We start from the raw sequence: 19,808 nt of genomic DNA, 5'->3' as shown, positions 1-19,808 counted from the left end.
TGCGGACCACGGCACAAGAAGCACTTTACTTGCTTCCTTTTGCTCCTCTTTGCCCTCTTGGCTTCGGCTTTTCCCTTGCTCGAACCAAGCTTCTTGGGCTCCTTGTCTGCTCCATCGTTCCCCTCGATGACAGACTTCCTTGGACACTTCCGCAACCTATGCGGACCATGACACAAGAAGCACTCCACTGGCTTCTTCTCGCTTTCGGCCTCCTTGGCTTCGACACCCCTTGCGCTCGAACCAAGTACCAAGGCCTTTCCCACCGGCTTCTTCTTAAGCGCGGATTTTCTCGGACATTTCTTCAACATTTGTGGACCGTCGCAGAGAACGCATTTCAGCTTGTCCCTTTTCCTCTTGGGTTTCTTCTTCCCAACTCGTGGTTTCCCATTACCACCATTGTCGCCGTTGCCATTGCCATTAACTCTATCTTCCTTGTGATCCATTTCACTTACACCCCTTTCCTCGGACTTGGAAGACCCAAGCTTGTCTTTCCCCAGACCAAGCTTGACCACGGCCTCAACTACCGTCATGGCTTCCGACAGTTTTTGGACACCTCTTTGTTCCACCTCCTGTCTGACCCACGGCTTCAATCCCTTTTGAAAAGGAAGCAATGCTTCTTCATCGGTCACATCTGAAACTTGGAGCATGAGTTCCTTGAACTCTCGAACATACTCCCCCACTGTGCCCCGTTGCATTATCCCTTGCAACTTTGCCCGAGCTTCTTCCTCGGCAAACTCTGGGTAAAACTGTCCCTTCAATTCGCATTGGAACTCTTGCCACGTCCCAATCTCACCATGCCTTTTATCTGTGGTCCTATCTCGCCACCATAAAAGCGCAATGTCAGTAAGAAACATTGAAGCAGTGTTTACCTTAACCGCATCTTCCATGATGCCTTTGGCACAGAAGTAGTTTTCCATCCTCCACAAGAAATTGTCCACATCACATGCAGACCTTGTCCCCACAAACTCTTTCGGCTTTGGGACATCCTCATTACTGAGTGCTGCATTTGCCACTCCTTTCCCCACGGCTGCTTGACACAAGGCCAGCTCTCCCTCGAGCTCCTCTATTCTTGTGCTCAAAGCCCTCGTCGTGGCCATTGTTTCCTCCTTCAAAGCCATCATCATGGCCTCGAGAGCATCATTCCTATCCGACAGCTTATCCCTGTGTGAATTAAACAACTCGTTTACCTTATCCATGGTGGAACCAAGAGAATCTTTACATAGTCTCTGGACTGCTCCTCCCAGTTTGCTATGCGATCCTCGAGCCCATCGAGTGCCTCCTTTACATCCTCCATGGAACCCTCGAGTTTTTCTACACGTTCCTCTACTGTCGATATTGTCTCCCTCAAAGACTTCCTCGCCCACCTTTGTTCGAACTCTTCTTTCGACATCCCAATGGTGCCTTTGAACCAACAACTCAGATATCACTTGGTTCAAAACTTGGCTCTGATACCACTTGTCACGGGGCTAGACCTTTCGTCTCGCAAACCGTGCGGCCTTAGGCGATCCGTTTGCTCCAAACTCGCCTAAGTCAGCCTTTACGCCCAAAAGTGAGGATTCCTTAGAATTCCTCCAAGGCACCAACTTGTATAGCGGAAGCGATTGTGCCAAAAGAAGCTAAGCCAAAGAACAACAGAAAGAGCGCTCGCAAAGTGTTTGAGTAAATGCTCTCAATTCTTATTCACAAAGAATAATGAAACAATTCAGGAGTGAGTACAAATGAGGGGGAGGCTCTCTATTTATAGTTGAGCTCCCCCAAAACCGACGGTCAAGATACAATTACATCGACGGATGAGATTTAACCATATCCCTTAATTTTAAGGATTTACAAGATAAGCCTTATAAAATCTAATCTAATCTTTACAAGATATGATTCTCTCTATCTTCTAAGATTAGTTACCATATTAGCCTAAATTGCCATCTCTTCGCTATCGGGCCAACCAGGCTTCAATCTGATAGGCTTGTCCAATATCTCTTTGAATCGGGCCAGTTCTTGTGGGCCAAATGATCCCCATCTGAGCAACAGACCTCCATTGGATGCATTTGGTGCGCTGGTCACGGGCTTTGATCTGCGGCCCGTGACACTAGGATATGGACTACTAATGGGCTATATGATACGGATATGATTAATAGATACATTCTTGTGATGTATCTAGTGTTCCATGGTATTTTTGACTGTCTTAAATAAGTTATTGAAGTTATAAGATGTTGGTAATGCAAAAATATGATCATTGGAATCTGATTGTTATAATATAATTGTTGAAATCTGATTGTTGCAATATGACCGTTGATTTTTTGGACATTTTGCCTCTTCAAGAATCCAATAAAATACCTCATTTTTCATAAGCAAATAAGAGCTTCTCTCATCCTTCTCAATTCTCTTTCTTTTCTCAACTTTGGCATCTTATTAAATTTACATCGGAGGAAATTTTTGTTTAGGAGATTAGATTTTAAGTGGGATCGTTTGTGAGCCCTCCAACATTTCTTGGAAATTGAAGCTAATGTGATTTTTCTGGTCAAGTTTTTATGTGTTCCATCATCCTTATTCGGCTGTATGAATATACAAGTTCTGTATTAACCTTGAGTGGCAATGTCCACTACATGATTACACTGATCACGACGAATTTGCTTTTAAAGCAGTAGTTCTTTCACGAAATAGTGATTCTTTCTTTTATTTTCTAGCCAGTGCTAGCAATTTTGTGTTACATTTATATTTTTTCAACACAGGTGAGAGTCTCCCCTCACACGTATTTGAAAAAGAATTGATGTGGTTTGTAGAGTTGGAAGCCTATCATGTCTAGAGAAATAGATTTGATGATGGAATCATTGGCCTTTAGGCCTTGGTCTTGTAGAAGTCATTCTCCTTGTTTTAGGTAAATGTCTTGATTTAAGTCCAGTCTGTATGGAATGTCTTTCTATTAATGAAACGAAATGAATGCTAAAAATATTCCGTCGAGTTATAAAGTTGGTTCTTGGTAGGCAGTAAATTTTCAAAAATTGGGAATCATGCTCCAATACTAAAGTTACAAGATCGGAACTCTATCATGGTTCTGTTGGGGTTAGTACATCGTTAGATCATAATAGATATCTTGGTCTACCATCTCTGGTGGGTCGTGATAAAGGAAAATTCTTTTATTTTATCAGAAAATGTCTTAGCAATCGACTCTTTTCTTGGAAGAGCAAGCTCGTCTCTAAGCCTAGTAAGGAAATTGTTATTAAAACTGTGGCACAATTTGTACCCATGTTCTGCATGAGCGTCTTTTTTATACTCGTCAATATGTTTGAAGAGTTGCAGAAAATGACGAATTCTTTTTGGTAGGATTCTGGTAATAATGATCATCGAAATATCCATTAAGCATCTTGGGACAAGCTTTGTGTTCCTAAAAGGCACAAAGGTATGAGATTTTGTAATTTGGCTATGCTTGGAAAGCAAGCGGCGCGCCTTATTATTCATCTAGATACAATATTGATCGGAAATGCTGTTGTTTTAAGTATATGTTTAAGACTTAGAAATGGAACAAACAATTTATTCAAAACTCCATACGTATTGCAGTGGCATCAGTTTTGCATACAACTTTATTTGCTCATTTTCGCTTACACCATAAGGGATGTTTAAAGCAATGTAATATAGAATCTTCACCATTGACACAGATTTGAGCGGATGAATTACGGTAGAAATTAAGATTTGGGTTATGGCCTACTCAGCTGGCTTCCGGCAAGCAATGATGGCAAACTTTATCACCCCTTTCTGGAAACCTTCGATCATCAATGGCATCACCAGTGCACCTTTTATTGTTTTTAATCCTAATCAACCCCATAATTAAGAATAAGGCTCAGAAAGCTAAATATAATTTACTTCTAAGAGGCTGTTTATTTATTTATTTTGATCTCATGATTCTATTAAAGCGTGATTGTTGAAAAAAATATAATATTACCACTTCGTAGCAGCGATGTGAAGCCCTTCCATGTCAATGCTGAACGTATCACTGCTGGCCAAAAGGGTGCTACATTCTCAGTCCAATCTCCTGCCTTTATATCCTGCATTACATCCCAAAGGTGTTACATGATGCAACCATCTTAATTGCATCAAGCACGAACATTAAAAACGCAAGATGAAAAAGAGATACGGATATGATACGAATACGGTAAAATTTATTTAAATCTATCAAAAGTATATGTAAAGGGTTCTTTAAGTAAGGTGAGGAGACGTTACAATCTAGAAAAACGAGATGTCGTGGGGAGATGATGAGAGGAAGATCGGAGCAAACTCTGGAAACAAGTGTGATGGTAGGCAGTGGTGATGGACGCAATAAAGGGTTGAGAAATATGAGAGCTACGGTGGTTGTTGTGATTGTAAAAAGAAAGTTGCAAAGAGAATTTTATAAAGTTAAGTTTGCCAAAAGATCAAAAAAGTCCCCTAAAAGCAAATGAGACACTCAAACTTCTATTTATAAACCTTGAAAAAGGAACTTATGAAAAGAAAGTGCTTTCAAGGAAGTTATGAAAAGAAAATGAGCACAAGTGTTCTAAAATGGTAGGTAGTGGGATTAAAAGTGATTATTGGGACAAGAGAAAATGGAAGATAACTTACATAAATTATGGGTATAATGGCAGTTAATGAAAGTTGCAGTCACTTGAAGTATTTTAACAACTTTTAAGTATCAACACAACGGTTGTTCATTAAAGAAATAAGGAGGAAACACTTGCATTCTCAAAGAAAGGTTAAGAAGATATCTTTGACAATTTCCATATCAAAACCTTCAATTCATGCTTTACAGGACATCCTAAAAGTGGAATAATGCTAGAATCCAGTTAGCCTTTCAAGATTATTCCCAAAAAATTATTCACAAAGGAAGTTGTTCCCGAAAGTGCTCATGTAAAGAACAATATTTCTCGAAACTACTATTGATTAGATAGTTAGTACCCAAAAACAATTATCTACGGTATATAAATATCAATGATGATAATGACAAAAAAGAAAAGATACAAGTAAGACAAAAATAAAAGAATTGCATGAATTTTTGTAGCAAAATGAAGGAATAAAATACCTGGAGAGATAGGGACTGAAATAATTTGACATAGTCAGAAGTAGAACACCACTCTGGTAAATAGTAAGCATCACATATTCTGTTTAAAAGCTTTTGCTCCCATGGCTGCAAAGACTCTTCAGATGGACCAAGATCCCTATGGCACCATGTCACTACTATTATTGTGCCTCCTGGAGCTGCCACTCGCACCAGCTCTTTAACAAACTGCCAGTTTATTCACAATTTGTAACCCCAAAGAAAACCAATCTATAAGATGATATTATCAGATAATTCAAGCAAGGATGCATTTTATTTTCTATTATTATTTAAAAGAAATTGTGCCAAATGAAACTAAAAAAGAAAGTTACAAACCTTGGGTTTGTCAGGCATGTGTTCTCCGCTTTCCATAGACCAAACAAGATCAAATTGGTCATCAGGGAATGGTTGGTTCAAGGCATCTGCAACTTCAAAACAAACCTGCTAATACGGCTACGTGTTATACTAATAAATAAGTTATTGCATTTGGCTAATGGTAAAAGCCTTTAATATAGGAATACATACCTGGTCTGCTAGTCCTTGAGCATTAGCAAGAGCATTGGCTCTTCCAGCTTGAACAGGGCTCAAAGTAATGCCTTGGCATTTTGCCCCATATTTCCTTGCTAGATACCTAGAACTGCCTCCTATCCCACACCCAACATCAACTATTCTCTTGGGTCTGTTTGCTGGGTCCTCTGCAAACCCAATTTCAGATATTTCAATTGAGTCCCGAGGATAAGGAGAAAATAATTAACACAAATGAACTATTCATCCATGCCAATTAAGGCAACAAAAATCTGGATGTACAACAAAAACTCATCAGTTTCGACCATCTATGACTATTAGGGCCATGTTTGGATGTCAATTTCAATGCTCTATTTTTCTTATTCACGTTTTGCTTACAAATATATTACTAACCTAACCAATCTTTTCCTGCATGGACTCCATCCAACATATATCTGAATTATGAACAAATTTCCTGTCAATCCCACTTAAACGCTGCTTCTAAGAGCCAAAGTTGACTAAAAATATATACAGATAATCCCCTCCTTTTTCATGAATTCAACAGCACTGTCGTTAACTGGTAAAAAATTTTAAATGGATTTTTAGAATCAATTTAATTTAAACCAAAATAGTTAAAATTGATAATATGGTTTCAACATTTAGTTTTATTTTAAGTAATCTTTTTTAAACAATTCAAAAATTTTAGTTCAATCCGTTCATACTAGTTTCCGATTTAACCGGTTCAAAGTCACTTGCTGGTTCTTGATCCAGTTTAAACAACATTGATTTTAAGGTAAGCTATATCAATAGTCACGCATGTTTTTGTTTTGTTTTGGACACTCAAGTTTAAAATTTTCTATTTTAGTAACTGACGTTATCAAAACTTAGTATTTTGGTCACTGGTTCGCTAAATCACTAATGAAATGTTGATGTGGTATTTCTAATTAGCATAATAGCAAATATAGCATTCCAATATTTATATATTTTATCATTTTGGTTTTAATTCTAAAATTCAAAAAATTAATCATCAACTTACACGTGAACTATTTCACACGAGTTGTCATATTAGTGTCGTTCAAATTTTCATAATTCAGTTAACTTTTTCAAAAAGTGCAATTTGATTAAATTTTAAAAATGGAAGACCAAAGTGATTTAAAAAGATAAAAGAGCTTCGATAAATAAATTTACCATTATGCAAAAAGAATTATGGGTATTTATGTTATTTAAAATTTGGCTTAAATGTGTAAAAAAACCCTCAAACTTTTTCAAGAAAAAGTAATTAAGCCCCCTTTTTTTTGCACTCAATTGAGCACTTAAAATTTCAAAATGCATTAAAAAACACCCTCAAACTTCTTCAAAAAAAGCAACTAATCCCCTTTTTTTTCACTCAATTGGTACTTGAACTTTCAAAATGCAACAAAAATACCTTCAAAATTTTTCAAAACAACAATTAAGCCCCTCCTCTTATTAAAAATTAGAAAAGAAATTATAAATAATAAAAAATTTAGAAAAAATATTAAAATTTATTAAAATTAGATTTTTTATAAAATTGTAAAAAATAAAAAAATTGTAAAATTTTATAAAAATCATAAAAAATTTAAAGACCCTAGTTTTTCAATTAAAGTCATCACGTGTCGCAACACAACGTGACATGTTTGAAAAATGATAATCAATAAAAGTTATAGAAAAATTATAATTTTTTTTATAATTCTATATATTTTATAAATTTTTTACGATTTTATAATTTTTCTAATTTTAATAAATTTTAATTTTAATATTTTTAATTAAAATTTTATAATATTTATAGATTTTATTGATTTTAATTTTTCTAATTTTAATAAAAGCGAGGCTTAATTGCTTTTTTTTTAGTTTAAGAGATTTTTTATACATCTTAAAAGTTCAAGTACCCAATTGAGTGCAAAAAAAGGTTTAAAAAATTTTTTAAAGGTTTGAGGGTCTTTTTTTATATATATTTTGAAAGTTCAGATACCCAAATGAATGCAAAAAAAGAGGGTTTAATTGCTTTTGTTGAAAAATTTAAGGACTTTTACATTTTAAGCCTTAAATTTTAAATAAAGAAAGGAATTGGCTTTCCAAAATTTTGGTTAAACCATTTCATTTTTTTTAGAAAAAGTAGCTTTAATAATTGGCATAGAAATCCTCTTAAATAAGTAACTCTTGATATCGGAATAATTCATTGGTCGGATCACGCATTTAGGTTTTAAGGTTTCGTTTGAAAAATAAAAGGATTTAATTAAAATATAAAGTTCAGAAAATAAGTTTGGATAAAATTTAAAATTCATTTTTATATGGATGGACGTTGGATAAAGTTTTTTTTAAATTTATATTTAAATAAAAATTAATTTAAACAAATAAAATATCGACCAGCCAAATCAAGATTTATTTTCCTTATAATGGACTTGACTTAAGCAAAACAGTACTAAACTTATATTTTAGCCGAACCCAACTAGAAGCACTAGAGGTGCTCATAGTCGGGTTGGGTTGGATTTTGAGTTGGAGCTAAACATGATATTAATATACTTTATGCTTGCCCAAACTTAGTTTGACCTGAAATATGGCTTAAAATTTTACCCAAACCCGTCCATATTTGCAAAAGATTAACTCAAGCCCATTTTAGGCCCACCGATATTATTTTTAATTTTTTAAAAATATTTATATTATATTATTTTAATATTTAATAATTATATACTTTTTTATTTATTAAAATTTTTTATATAGTAATCTTAACATTATTTTAATGTTTACATTAGAGTAATATTATATATTCAGTATAGGTTTATTTTTTTGAATGTGTTTTAAATTACATAATATATAAAAATAACATAATATAAAATATTATAAAATTAAAAATGAATCGGGCTGAGCTCAAGCCTTGAATGTTCAAATTCAAACCCGACTCATATTTTAAATGGACTTCTCTTTTTGCCGAAACATATTTTTTGGGTATTTTACTAAAATAATACAAAAAAATAAAAAAAATACCAAAATAGTATATTATTTTTTTATTTACCAAAATGGTACAAAAAAAAAAAACAAAACAGTAGAAAATGGGATGCCACAGGCGACACCAAAGGTGCCTGGCAGAGGCTGCACCAACATGTTCGTATTTCAACCATTTGTTCGTATTTTTTTCCCAGATTTTATTACTTTTAAAAAATATATTATTTTCTAATTTTATTATTTTACATTATTTTAGTACATTATTTTTGAAATGTATTCATTTAGTTTTATTTTTAAATAAATTAAAAACAAATTATTTCGACCCTTTGTTCGCATTTTTTTCCCGGATTTTATTACTTCCAGTAAAAATATATTATTTTTGTATTTTATTATTTTACATTATTTTAGTACATTATGTTTGAAATGTATTAATTTACTGTGTTTTTAAATAAATTTAAAAACCCTTATTTTGGCCTTTTTCAGTATTTTTCCTAATTTTATTACTTTAAAATATTATACTATTTTCTAATTTTATTATTTTACATTATTTTAGTACATTATTTTTGAAATGTATTCATTAGTGTGTTTTTAAATAATTAAAAAAACATTATTTGCCCTTTGTTCGTATTTTTCTCGGATTTTATTACTTTAATAATATATTCTTTTATATTTTATTATTTTACATTATTTTAGTACATTATTTTTGAAATGTATTCATTTAGTTTGATTTTAAATAAATTAAAAAAACCCTTATTTGACTCTTTGTTAGTATTTTTTCCTAGATTTTATTACTTTCAATAAAATATATTATTTTGTATTTTATTATTTTACATTATTTTAGTACATTACGTTTGAAATGTATTAATTTACTGTGTTTTAAATAAATTAAAAAACCTTATTTACATCCTTTGTTAGTATTTTTTCTCGGATTTTATTACTTTAAAAAATATACTATTTTCTAATTTTATTATTATACATTATTTTAGTACATTATGTTTGAAATGTATTCATTTAGTGTGTTTTAAATAAATTTAAAAAACTCTTATTTGACCCTTTGTTCGTATTTTTTCCCGATTTTATTACTTTTAATTTATTTAAAAACACAGTAAATTAATAAATTTCAAACATAATGTACTAAAATAATGAAATAAAAATAATATATTTTTAAAAGTAATAAAATCCGGAAAAATACGAACAAATGGTTTAAATAAGGGTTTTTAAAAAATTATTTAAAAATACAGCAAATTAATACATTTCAAATATAATGTACTAAAATAATGTAAAATAATAAAATGCTAAAATAATATATTTTTATTGAAAGTAATAAAATCTAAGAAAAATACTTAACAAATGGTCAAATAAGAGTTTTTTAAATTTACTTTAAAATCAAACTAAATGAATACATTTCAAAAATAATGTACTAAAATAATATAAAATTAGAAAATTAGAAAATAATATTTTTTAAAGTAATAAAATCCAAAAAATACTAACAAAGGACCAAATAAGGGTTTTTTAAAATTTATTTAAAAACATAGTAAATTAATACATTTCAAACATAATGTACTAAAATAATTTAAAATAATAAAATAGGAAAATAATATATTTTATTGAAAGTAAGAAAATCTAGGAAAAAAATACGAACAAAGGGACGAAATAAGAGTTTTTTTTTTAAATTTATTGAAAAATCAAACTAAATGAATACATTTCAAAAATAATGTACTAAAATAATATAAAATAATAAAATTACAAAATAATATATTTTTTAAAGTAATAAAATTTGAAAAAAAATATGAATAAATGGTAGAAATACGAATATATTAGTGCAGCTTCTGCCACAAGCACCTTTGGTGCCGCCTGTGGCATTCCATTTTCTACTGTTTTAGTTTTTTTTGTACCATTTTAATAAAAAAAACAATATACTATTTTAATATTTTTTGTATTATTTTAATAAAATACCCCATATATTTTTAACTTAATATTTTTATCTAAATTCTTCTAGAACCCACTGGACGGATATTCCAGTTCATGAACAGTTGGAAAGAGCACCTATATGTTTGGACTTGGCACTACTCTCGCCAACGATAAATTCAACGACATAATCTAATCTTCCAACAGAAACTAACACGTGGATTATTGAAAAATATGTAAAGAAAACTAACCCGATATTCCAGCAAAACGGAGCGATTCTTCGACCATTCGAATCTGAGCGGCACGATGATCTGAACCCGAAACATCGGAACCCGGGTCGTAATATCCATGGTGCATATGGTCACCCCATATGTCTTCCCAAATCCCCGACGACTCATCGTAAAACTCCGCTATCCCTTCCTGCAAGGTGGTGGTGGACAAAGACGACGCCGCCGCCTTCACATGCGCGGACAGGGAACGTCTGCTAGATGGAAACGAGCGGGAGGAAGAAGGGAAGGAAACGGAAGGTCGTGGCGGAGGTGAGAGTTGGCACGTGCCATGGAAGCAAGGGTGTGTTTGTAATTGTAACGCGGCAGCCATTGATTATGGTTTCGTCGGTGTGGTAGTGGTGGAAGGGTTAAAAAGGGGAAATTGCAGAGCGAGGCTTAATGATTTGTAGATATAATTGGAAGATGCGTGCTGTTCTTGTCCCCAGAGTTGCGTATGGATACGAGAAAGATCATCGGTTGTAATGAAATTACAACAACCCTTTCAACTTTTATTGTAAAAAAGAACAAACTTCATGCCATTATCATCTTTTGGTCCCATTCATACCATCATTATCATCAATTACAGCTACCCCTATTTAATTTATTTATTTTTTATAAAAAATTATATTTTTAATATTTGATGTATCATCTTGTTCATATTTTTCTTTTGTGTTTTGAGTTTCTGATTTTATATTTAATAATTATAATTAATATTTATTTTAAAATTCTTTTACATCTTAGTATGAGACTTTTATGACATATTCTCTTATAAAATTTAAATTAAACTACAAACTAATTAATAAAAAGTCATAATTGAGTTGCTTAATATTCAAAATTTAGTAAATAAAGGCATTTGAAGCAATGTTAACTAATTTTCCACCTCTTTATGTGTTCGAATAACTTATATTAGGATCCTTCTAAAAGTATAGTTTTTAGGCACTAACAAAATAGTCTTTGCGTCATTAAATTTTAAAGATAACAAAGTATTATTATACATCCATCTATATCTACTGTCTTCTCCAATTTAATTTAACTTTAATTAAATTACATAAAATAATTAATTTTTAAATCTTAAACAAACATCTTTTCTTCTCATTTTTTTCAAAAGTTAATATTATTTATTTTTGTGCAACTAATTTATTCTTTAAAAAAACTAGTTTCTAGATATTGCATTAAATATTCAGTAATAAGAATTGAATAAATTTTAAAAGTTCTATATTATTTGATTTTTATTTTTAAAGAAAATAAGAGTTGGAGGGTAGGCTAAATATGGATGAGTGTATAATAATAATTTTAAATCTTTAAAATTTGATAATGTGGCAAAATTTTATTAATGTCAACAAACCTTAATTTTTAAGATCATCTTAATATAAATTATTCCCTATATTTTTCACATTAGTTTATAAAGTGATAATGCGCCGTTGATTAAAATTGTTCATACTGGTGATGGCTTGGAGAATGACTTGTTGGAGCCTGGAGGTGCAGCAACTCCAACAGTTGTGTCGACTGTCATGGAGGGTTCGATTGATGCACACTTGGCGGGAGTACAGTTGTTGGCTTAAGTTTTAGTGGTATGCGTACTTTTTAGGCTATTCCAACGTCGATTTTGAATTTGATGACTACAGAGCAGGTACAAGGACCTAAGTAATGTTTCTACCAAAAAGATATAAATAATATATAAAAATGAAATTTTATGTCAATTTGGTTGGTAAAACCACCACTGGATTGCATTTTAATTTATTTACTATAAAATAGGTAAATTAACCCTTATATATTAGAAAAGTGAGCAAAACAATATCTCTGTCAAAATTGGGTGTTTATATATAATGTATAATAATAAATTATAATTTTCAAACTAATAAGGTTAAAGAGCTAAAAAGCTCAGTTAAACCATTTTAAAATTTAAAATTATTATAATTTTTACGATTTTTTCTCAAAACTGCCCAATTCTTCAATGTTTAAAACATTTGTGTATAACATATATTTAGATAATCTTTTATTCAAAAACGATGAAAACAAATATAATAAAATAAAAAGAACAAAATAAGTTAAAATCAAAATTAGAAAATAAATGATAAAATGGCCCAAATCGATTTTGGACTAAAGCCCAGAAGGCTATAAAATTAGGCTGACAATGTAAGGCCTAAATACTTGAGAAAATTGTCTACAACCATACATATTTTATATTAAGAAATAAGAGTTCGAATAACATTAAGAAGAATCTTCCCTAAATCATAAAAAGATATAGGAAACACCACATAATTTCAATACATTAAATTCACATACTTTACATTTTCTAAGTTTACCCACCTTGCTAGCAAAATACTAAATCATCATGGTGCTTGGGTGTTCGACTACAGCCCTAACGTGGGCAGGACGACAGTAATTGTGGGGGTATTTACGATGGGCTCCAATTTGCTTGGTCTATGGGGTTTCCATCCATTGCGTTGGAAATGGACAACTTGGCAGCCATCAAGCTCATATGCAACAAAACTATGGTGGAGACAGCAAATGCTATAGAAGGAACGGTGCAGGAAATGTTACGGCGCTGTTGGGAGGTGAAACAGGGTGGCGGATGAGATGGCTAACATTGCTATGTTCCAACAGCTAGGCATTAATATTTTCCGTGAACCACCTGATGAAGTTCTGCATTTGCTGCACGATGATGCAGGTGGGCACTCCACGGCCCGTAAATGTCTCTTATAGAGTATTCTTAACCTCTTTTTCTTCCAAAAAAAAAAAAAAAACTATTTCATTTGTTTTAATTAAAAAGCGTTTGCAAGAGAGAAGCGAGGTACACTTCGGCTCTAGGAAATGTCATTTCATAGTATAAAATGCCTCCTAACGACAACTATTATTCTCTTAGGCATATATTAACAGACATTGTTTTATATAAGAAAAGTTTTTCTCAACCGTTGTTAAGATGTCTCATTTTATAGTAAGTAATTTACGTTTTTAGAGAAATCCGCGAAAGAAAAAGGGTCCTCACCTAGGTCCTTCACCAAGGCTATTGTTGCCCCACGGTATAGAAGGATGCACTTGATTCAGTTATGAAATGTGACCCATGCTACAAGTTTTGAGCCCTTCAACTTATTTCCAGTCCTCGGCCTTTCGCGACTTAGGGACTAGACACCCTTGGTTCTTCTTGACTAGATGTGGCACAAAAAAGTTCATAGTAATAGTCATGTGATCTACTAAATTGATAGAGGCTAAAGCTATCAGTACCATTATAGAAATATAGGTGGAGAACTTTGTTTAGAAGACCATCGTCTGCATATATGGGTTGCCTCATTTATTAATCACAAGTAGTGAAACTCAATTCTGAGGAAAGTTTGAAGATTTTTGTAGAAACCTCTATAATTCTCACACCTATAGTTCAATGAAAACCCCAAACACAAACGATTAAGGGCCAGTTCTTCATTGCTTTTGAAAAGTGCTATGAAAAAGTGCTTTTGAGAAATTTGAGTGTTTGGTATTGCTGTCAAAAAGTGCTTTTGAAGAATAAAATGTCCATTTTAGACATGATATTATAAAGTAACAAATATGTATTTAAATAATATTCAAATTAGTTAATATTATGATATTTTAGCAAAAATATAAAAAAATAATTTATTATAACTTATTGTTAATATTTTAATATATAATATTAATTTTAAAATTTTTAAGTAATTAATATTAATTATTTATTAAATTTAATTAGAATATATAAACTATATTTAAATATTTAAATATAATAATTAAATATTTGTAATTAGATATTGACACAATTTTATTATTATAAAATTATTTTTAATTTTAATTAATGCTTTTAACACATTTGTATTATTTTATTTTAAAATGTATTTGAATATATAACTCATATTAGATATTAACATAACATAGAAAACATAAACCTAACAAATTAAAATATTACATATATTTGGATTAAAGTTTTAAAAGGGATAATATTTATATATCAAATATAAATATTAAAAATTTTACAATAGCATTTACAATTCAAAGTGAATTCATTAAACTAGAAGCTATAGCATCTCTTGTTAATTCCATTCCAAAACCACTTAAATTGTTTGATTCACCGTCATCATCACTATCATCATCGTCGTCGTCATCATCATCACTTTCTCGACCATCCATATTTTCTGAATCAATATTATTCTCATATGCCCAGTTAATATCTTCGTATTCCATAAAATCTGCATCATTTCGACTGACATATTTTCGGATAAAATTGTGTATCGTCATTGTAGCAACAACAATCATCGTTTGCTTTTCAAAACTATAACTTGGCATATCCCTTAAAATGACCCATTTTTTTTTCAAAACACCAAAAGTTCGTTCAATCACACTACGTAATGATGAATGTGAATGATTGAATATCTCTTCTTTACCAGATATCGGTCTACCTCTACGGAAGTCAGGTAAATGATATTGCTGACCTCTATATGGTTCAAGATAACCTTTCATTTGAGGATATCCAAAGTCAACAAGATAATATTTTCCTACAAGTCATAATATAACAAACAATTAATTCAAGAATTTTTTTAATAAAAATTATCAATTAAAGAACTTATACCTTATTATTTAAAAAATCACATATAAATAAAATATCTAACCATTTGGAGGGTGTGGAAATTTGTATTTTGGATCTCGAATTGCATCAAGAAATATTCTAGTGTCATGTGCCGATCCTTCCCATCCAGCCATGACAAATGTGAAACACATATTAAAATCACATACTGCCATAACATTTTGAGTCGGGATACCTTTTCTTCCAATATAGGGAATTTGTTCATTTGGTGGAAGAATAGCCGCAATGTGAGTACCATCAATTGCACCTATGCAATCCTGAACAAATAATCATATTACTCTCGTGCATATTTTTAGTCGACCAAATATATTAAAATATAATAATATAAAATTAAATTTTAACCTTAAAATGCGGCATATATCTAAAATCATTACGTATTTGTTCGGGTATTGAGCTAAAAAAAGGATCTTCGAGTGCAATTAGATCAGTGGCCATCCTTGAAACTTTCTCAAGCACAACTGCAAAGTGTCGACTTATTGTAGATCCAGACCTTTGAAATCTTTCTCGAATTTGGGAAACTTTTGCACCGATGCCCAAGATGTATAAAAAAATACCCAACATTTCACTAGAAGATATGTTTCTTGAAGTTTGCAAGTTGTATCTTGTCAGCAAACTTGTGAATACCATTTTAGACATCCTAAAATTAATCATACAACGTGATTCGTGACCGACAAGGATCTCTCGGATCCATGTCTCACCTGAATGTTTTGAATCCATGCATAATTGCCTCAATTTATACTTCTCGTAACATAATTGCACGAAAGAAGATGCAACAACAAATAATCGGTTAAAACATTCCATGCGTTGTAAAATCTCTTTCTTTTCCCTTTCATCATCAATTTCATCACCACTATAATCATCAACTATACTCATCACCTGTGAATAAATTTTATATCCAAAATCACATATAAACAACTATTGATAAAACTAATTTAGTAAAAAATAAGTAGAACATAAATTCAACATCTAAAGACCAAACATAAACAACTATTAATAAAACTAGATTACACATAAATAAGTAGAACATAAATTCAATATCCAAAAACCAAACATGAATAACTATTGATAAAACTAGTTTAGCATTGTTGTTTAGTCACATAATAGATATCTTTGAACCCTAGAGATCAGAAAATTTTCAACTATCCTCCATTTCCGTCTTAAGCCACAAAGCTCTAATCTTGGGATTAATTGATAAAAACATAATTCGCTTGTCCTTATTGAGCAATAATCTAAGTGCGAAAAAGTATAGCAGACTAGCTTCTGGAACTTCTTCCGACATGCTGTCAAGCATTTTGACTGCTTGTGGAATACCATATGGATCCATAACAGGAGTCAAACTAGATGTGGCTTGAATCATATTGTCAGCTGCATTGCATAATTTTTCTATTTGACTGGACAATCTTGCAGCCCCTCCAATTTGCTTTGAGGATTTCTTTCTTCCAGTTTTAAAATGTGAACTTAACATCTCAGGGTTTTTTCTTTTTTGACCGTTTCCATCAATTTGAACATCATTTGAAATGTGAACATCATTTAAAATGTGAGCATCATTTCTCATATTTACTTCTTCATTCTCTTCAGGTATGTTGTTGTTAACATCCTCAAAAAAATCACTACAGAGTGTACCAGAAGAAGGTGCTCATGCTTTATCACCTGTTGCAACTATCCCCATGAACATTTGGTCCAACTTCCCTTCGAATTCAGGATCAATGCTCGATGTTCTAAATATATTAACTTCAGGCACAACCTACATATAAAATGATAGTTTAATAACAGTAATTATCAATAACCTCATAAATAAGAAAAAAATAAAAAAATATTTAGAATTATTAATGTACCTGGAGCCTACTCTCCCACCATTCATCCGATGCATCAACGGTTCTTTTTATAGGATTCCACCCTAAACCAATATCTTCGCCTTTACGTTTCTTCCAAGCTTTCCATTCTTTTTTTAGGGCATCCCACCTATTTTTAAGTTGTCTTTGTGAAAAACCCTTACCCGTTTCTTTCTCAATGTTGGTCATTATTTTCAACCATCCATCTTTTGTGAAATAAGTACCAGACCTATTGCCTTTCAATATCTCTTTAATACAAATATCACAAAATATTTCTGTCAATCTCTTATCCCACATTGCTTTCACTTTTTCATCACTAACTTCAACCGTCGAAGTACTCATCTATTGTGTATACGAATAGATTCATTTCAGCCAGTAAAGCAATCAAGAAAATCAAATGTCACATAAGTATATATGTTTACATGTGTATCAAAATTTTAACTATATACATGAACAAATAACAGTAATAATGATAATAATGAAGTAATCCAAGAAATTGATTAACATGGTAAAATGATATAACTTTATCATTACCATCATTAAAAATGAAAAAAATCACGAGAATTAAAGGTTAAAATTACTCTTGATGAAGAGCTCTTCATCAACATTTATAAACACAAGTTTTAATTAATATTTGTAATTTAAGTTCTAATTATTTTAAAAATGTATTTATCATAGATTCTATTAAATTATAATTAATTTTAAATGTATAATTATCAAAAATTTATTTTGTTTTAGCTTTATTTAACTAATAATTCTAAATTAAATATTATAATTAAATATTATAATTAAATATTATAATTATTTTTAAGGCTTTGAATGCTGTTGAAGTAGTGACATTTGATTACCCTTCTCACTTCACTTTTAAATAGAAAAAGGAAATATTTTCATTTTTAAGGATTTGTGGTGGTATTTTTAAGAAAATCTAGTTTGTGTCATATATACATTTCTTCATTTCTCCTATGAATTAAACCTAGAGATCAAGGAAGCAAATCAACGGATAATTTGGTGTACTAATTTTCCAAGCCATTATGTATTGTACTTGAAGCTAAGGTATGGAAAAAGAATTTCGATAGCAACACTCACAAAGACTTGCGGTGTCATAACAAGAGGTAAGGACGGAGGAATTGTACTGTCAATGAGTTGTTGTTGAGACGCCTATTCCACGGAAAGAAAGGCATCAATTATATTGCACATTAATAAGATGACTAGTTATGTATTCTGAAAAAAATATGTTTAGCAAATATCTAGAGCATAGATAACAATCACATTCACATCAGATTGAACCACATAATAGCAGGCGGAGATGAATGTGGTAATCTCCGATTGAACTAGTTTTGACCAATACTTCCAAGTTTTAGGCTCTGCTGCTATCATTCAGCTTCTAAGCAAGAAGCTCCTGTTTGCAGAGGTAAGTCGCCATGGTCTACCGTTCACTTGTTCGTTCTTTTTCATAAATTTGATTGAAAATCAAGTATTTTGTGGCTTTCTTTGAATGGACTACCAAAAGTTCTGGTCTTTATACCAAAGGCCTAAACATAATGATTCAACTAACCTGCTGCTATTTCTAACAGGACCGAAAGAAAACACTTCAACAAGTCGATGAATTCTTAAGCACATAAGTGGCTCCTAAGGAGCTTGTCGACAATATAAAGGTATTTGACCTCGATATATGCTTTATTTATCTGATAAGCAAGTTTGATTTCTCGACAAATGAAACCTATTCTAGCTGTAGAAATAAATTACATCACTTAAACCTAAAGCTACTCATCTCTGAAATGCTATGTAGCTTGAACATGGATATAGTAGAAGGTCGACATGGTCATATCAAAAACACATGTCAGACTCGGGTATTTTAAAAAAAAGCCTTGGAAGAGTTGAAGCAACATAGCCAATTTCTCTTATATTTGGATTTGCCTTTGAATGCAGCAAATAGGGGTGGCCTTAATACCAACAACTACAACTAGCAAGGCCTTAATACCAACAACTACAGTAAATGAAATCTGAAAAAAAAATAGAGTTACCTAGACGAAAATCAATCCCATAATAAAGACAAACAAAAATATACAGAAGAAGAGAAGAAGAGAAGAAAAAGATAAACTCACCGGTGGTGGAGAAGAGGAACAAAGAACCAGTAGAGGGCAGAGGAACAAAGAACCAACGATGAGAGAAGAGATGAGAGCAAAGAAGAGAACCAGCGTTCGTGTGGCTACCAAATGAAGGCTTTTATTTATTGCTTTTCAAAGAAAAGCACTTTTCCAGGTAAAAGCTCATCTCTTAAGCAATAAAGAACGCAGCCTAAGTAGAGGCAACCAACAAAAAAAATTGAGATTTGAAGAAAAAAGTGAACAATGCCAAATGAGTGTTGGTAAAAGACTTATCGAGAATTTGTTAGATTTGGTGCCTTAAGTGTATTATATTTTCTCAAAATTTGTATTTTTTTCGAATAATTTGATTTAATAAAATTATTTATGAATTACATTAACATCCTTGTATATTGTCCTCAATGGTTTTGTATGCAAAATAAAATTGAATTAAATATTAACTCATGGTTTAATAAAATTATTCTGGAATTACATTAATATCATATCTCGTAATCGTATAATCATACTTTACGCTTTAGTCCTTTAGATGTCATAACACCAAAATTACACTTGTATATATAATTAATAAATACAAACACA

General features: G+C 31.4%; 2 protein-coding genes across 2 annotated transcripts; both read right to left on the bottom strand.

Moving 5' to 3' along the window:
• Nucleotides 1-3,505: 3,505 nt before the first annotated feature.
• LOC105783674 (tocopherol O-methyltransferase, chloroplastic) lies at nt 3,506-11,196 on the bottom strand. The gene is made up of 6 exons (XM_012609257.2): nt 10,687-11,196; nt 5,588-5,757; nt 5,399-5,503; nt 5,048-5,251; nt 3,935-4,037; nt 3,506-3,803 (listed from the first exon to the last, which is right to left on the bottom strand). The coding sequence occupies exons 1-6, from the start codon at nt 11,033-11,035 to the stop codon at nt 3,697-3,699; spliced, it is 1,038 nt and encodes a 345-aa protein (XP_012464711.1). The 5' UTR covers nt 11,036-11,196; the 3' UTR covers nt 3,506-3,696.
• Nucleotides 11,197-16,928: 5,732 nt separating this feature from the next.
• Nucleotides 16,929-17,466, bottom strand: LOC105784212 (L10-interacting MYB domain-containing protein). The gene is made up of 2 exons (XM_012610016.2): nt 17,128-17,466; nt 16,929-17,036 (listed from the first exon to the last, which is right to left on the bottom strand). The coding sequence occupies exons 1-2, from the start codon at nt 17,464-17,466 to the stop codon at nt 16,929-16,931; spliced, it is 447 nt and encodes a 148-aa protein (XP_012465470.1).
• Nucleotides 17,467-19,808: the final 2,342 nt, after the last annotated feature.

This window comes from Gossypium raimondii, chromosome 13 (genome assembly GCF_025698545.1).
Source record: "Gossypium raimondii isolate GPD5lz chromosome 13, ASM2569854v1, whole genome shotgun sequence".
Classification (NCBI taxonomy): Eukaryota; Viridiplantae; Streptophyta; class Magnoliopsida; order Malvales; family Malvaceae; genus Gossypium; species Gossypium raimondii.
The sequence above is the reverse complement of the archived record's forward strand: the minus strand, read 5'-3'. Positions and strand labels throughout refer to the sequence as shown.

Excerpts from the sequence above, each read along its gene's own strand:
- LOC105783674 (XM_012609257.2), bottom strand. The coding sequence starts at position 11,035 with ATGGCTGCCGCGTTACAATTACAAACACACCCTTGCTTCCATGGCACG. Across the intron at positions 5,252-5,398 it reads ACATGCCTGACAAACCCAAG|TTTGTTAAAGAGCTGGTGCG; the intron begins GTTTGTAACTTT and ends ATAAACTGGCAG. Across the intron at positions 4,038-5,047 it reads TTCAGTCCCTATCTCTCCAG|GATATAAAGGCAGGAGATTG; the intron begins GTATTTTATTCC and ends GATGTAATGCAG.
- LOC105784212 (XM_012610016.2), bottom strand. The coding sequence starts at position 17,466 with ATGAGTACTTCGACGGTTGAAGTTAGTGATGAAAAAGTGAAAGCAATG. Across the intron at positions 17,037-17,127 it reads GGTGGGAGAGTAGGCTCCAG|GTTGTGCCTGAAGTTAATAT; the intron begins GTACATTAATAA and ends TTTTATATGTAG.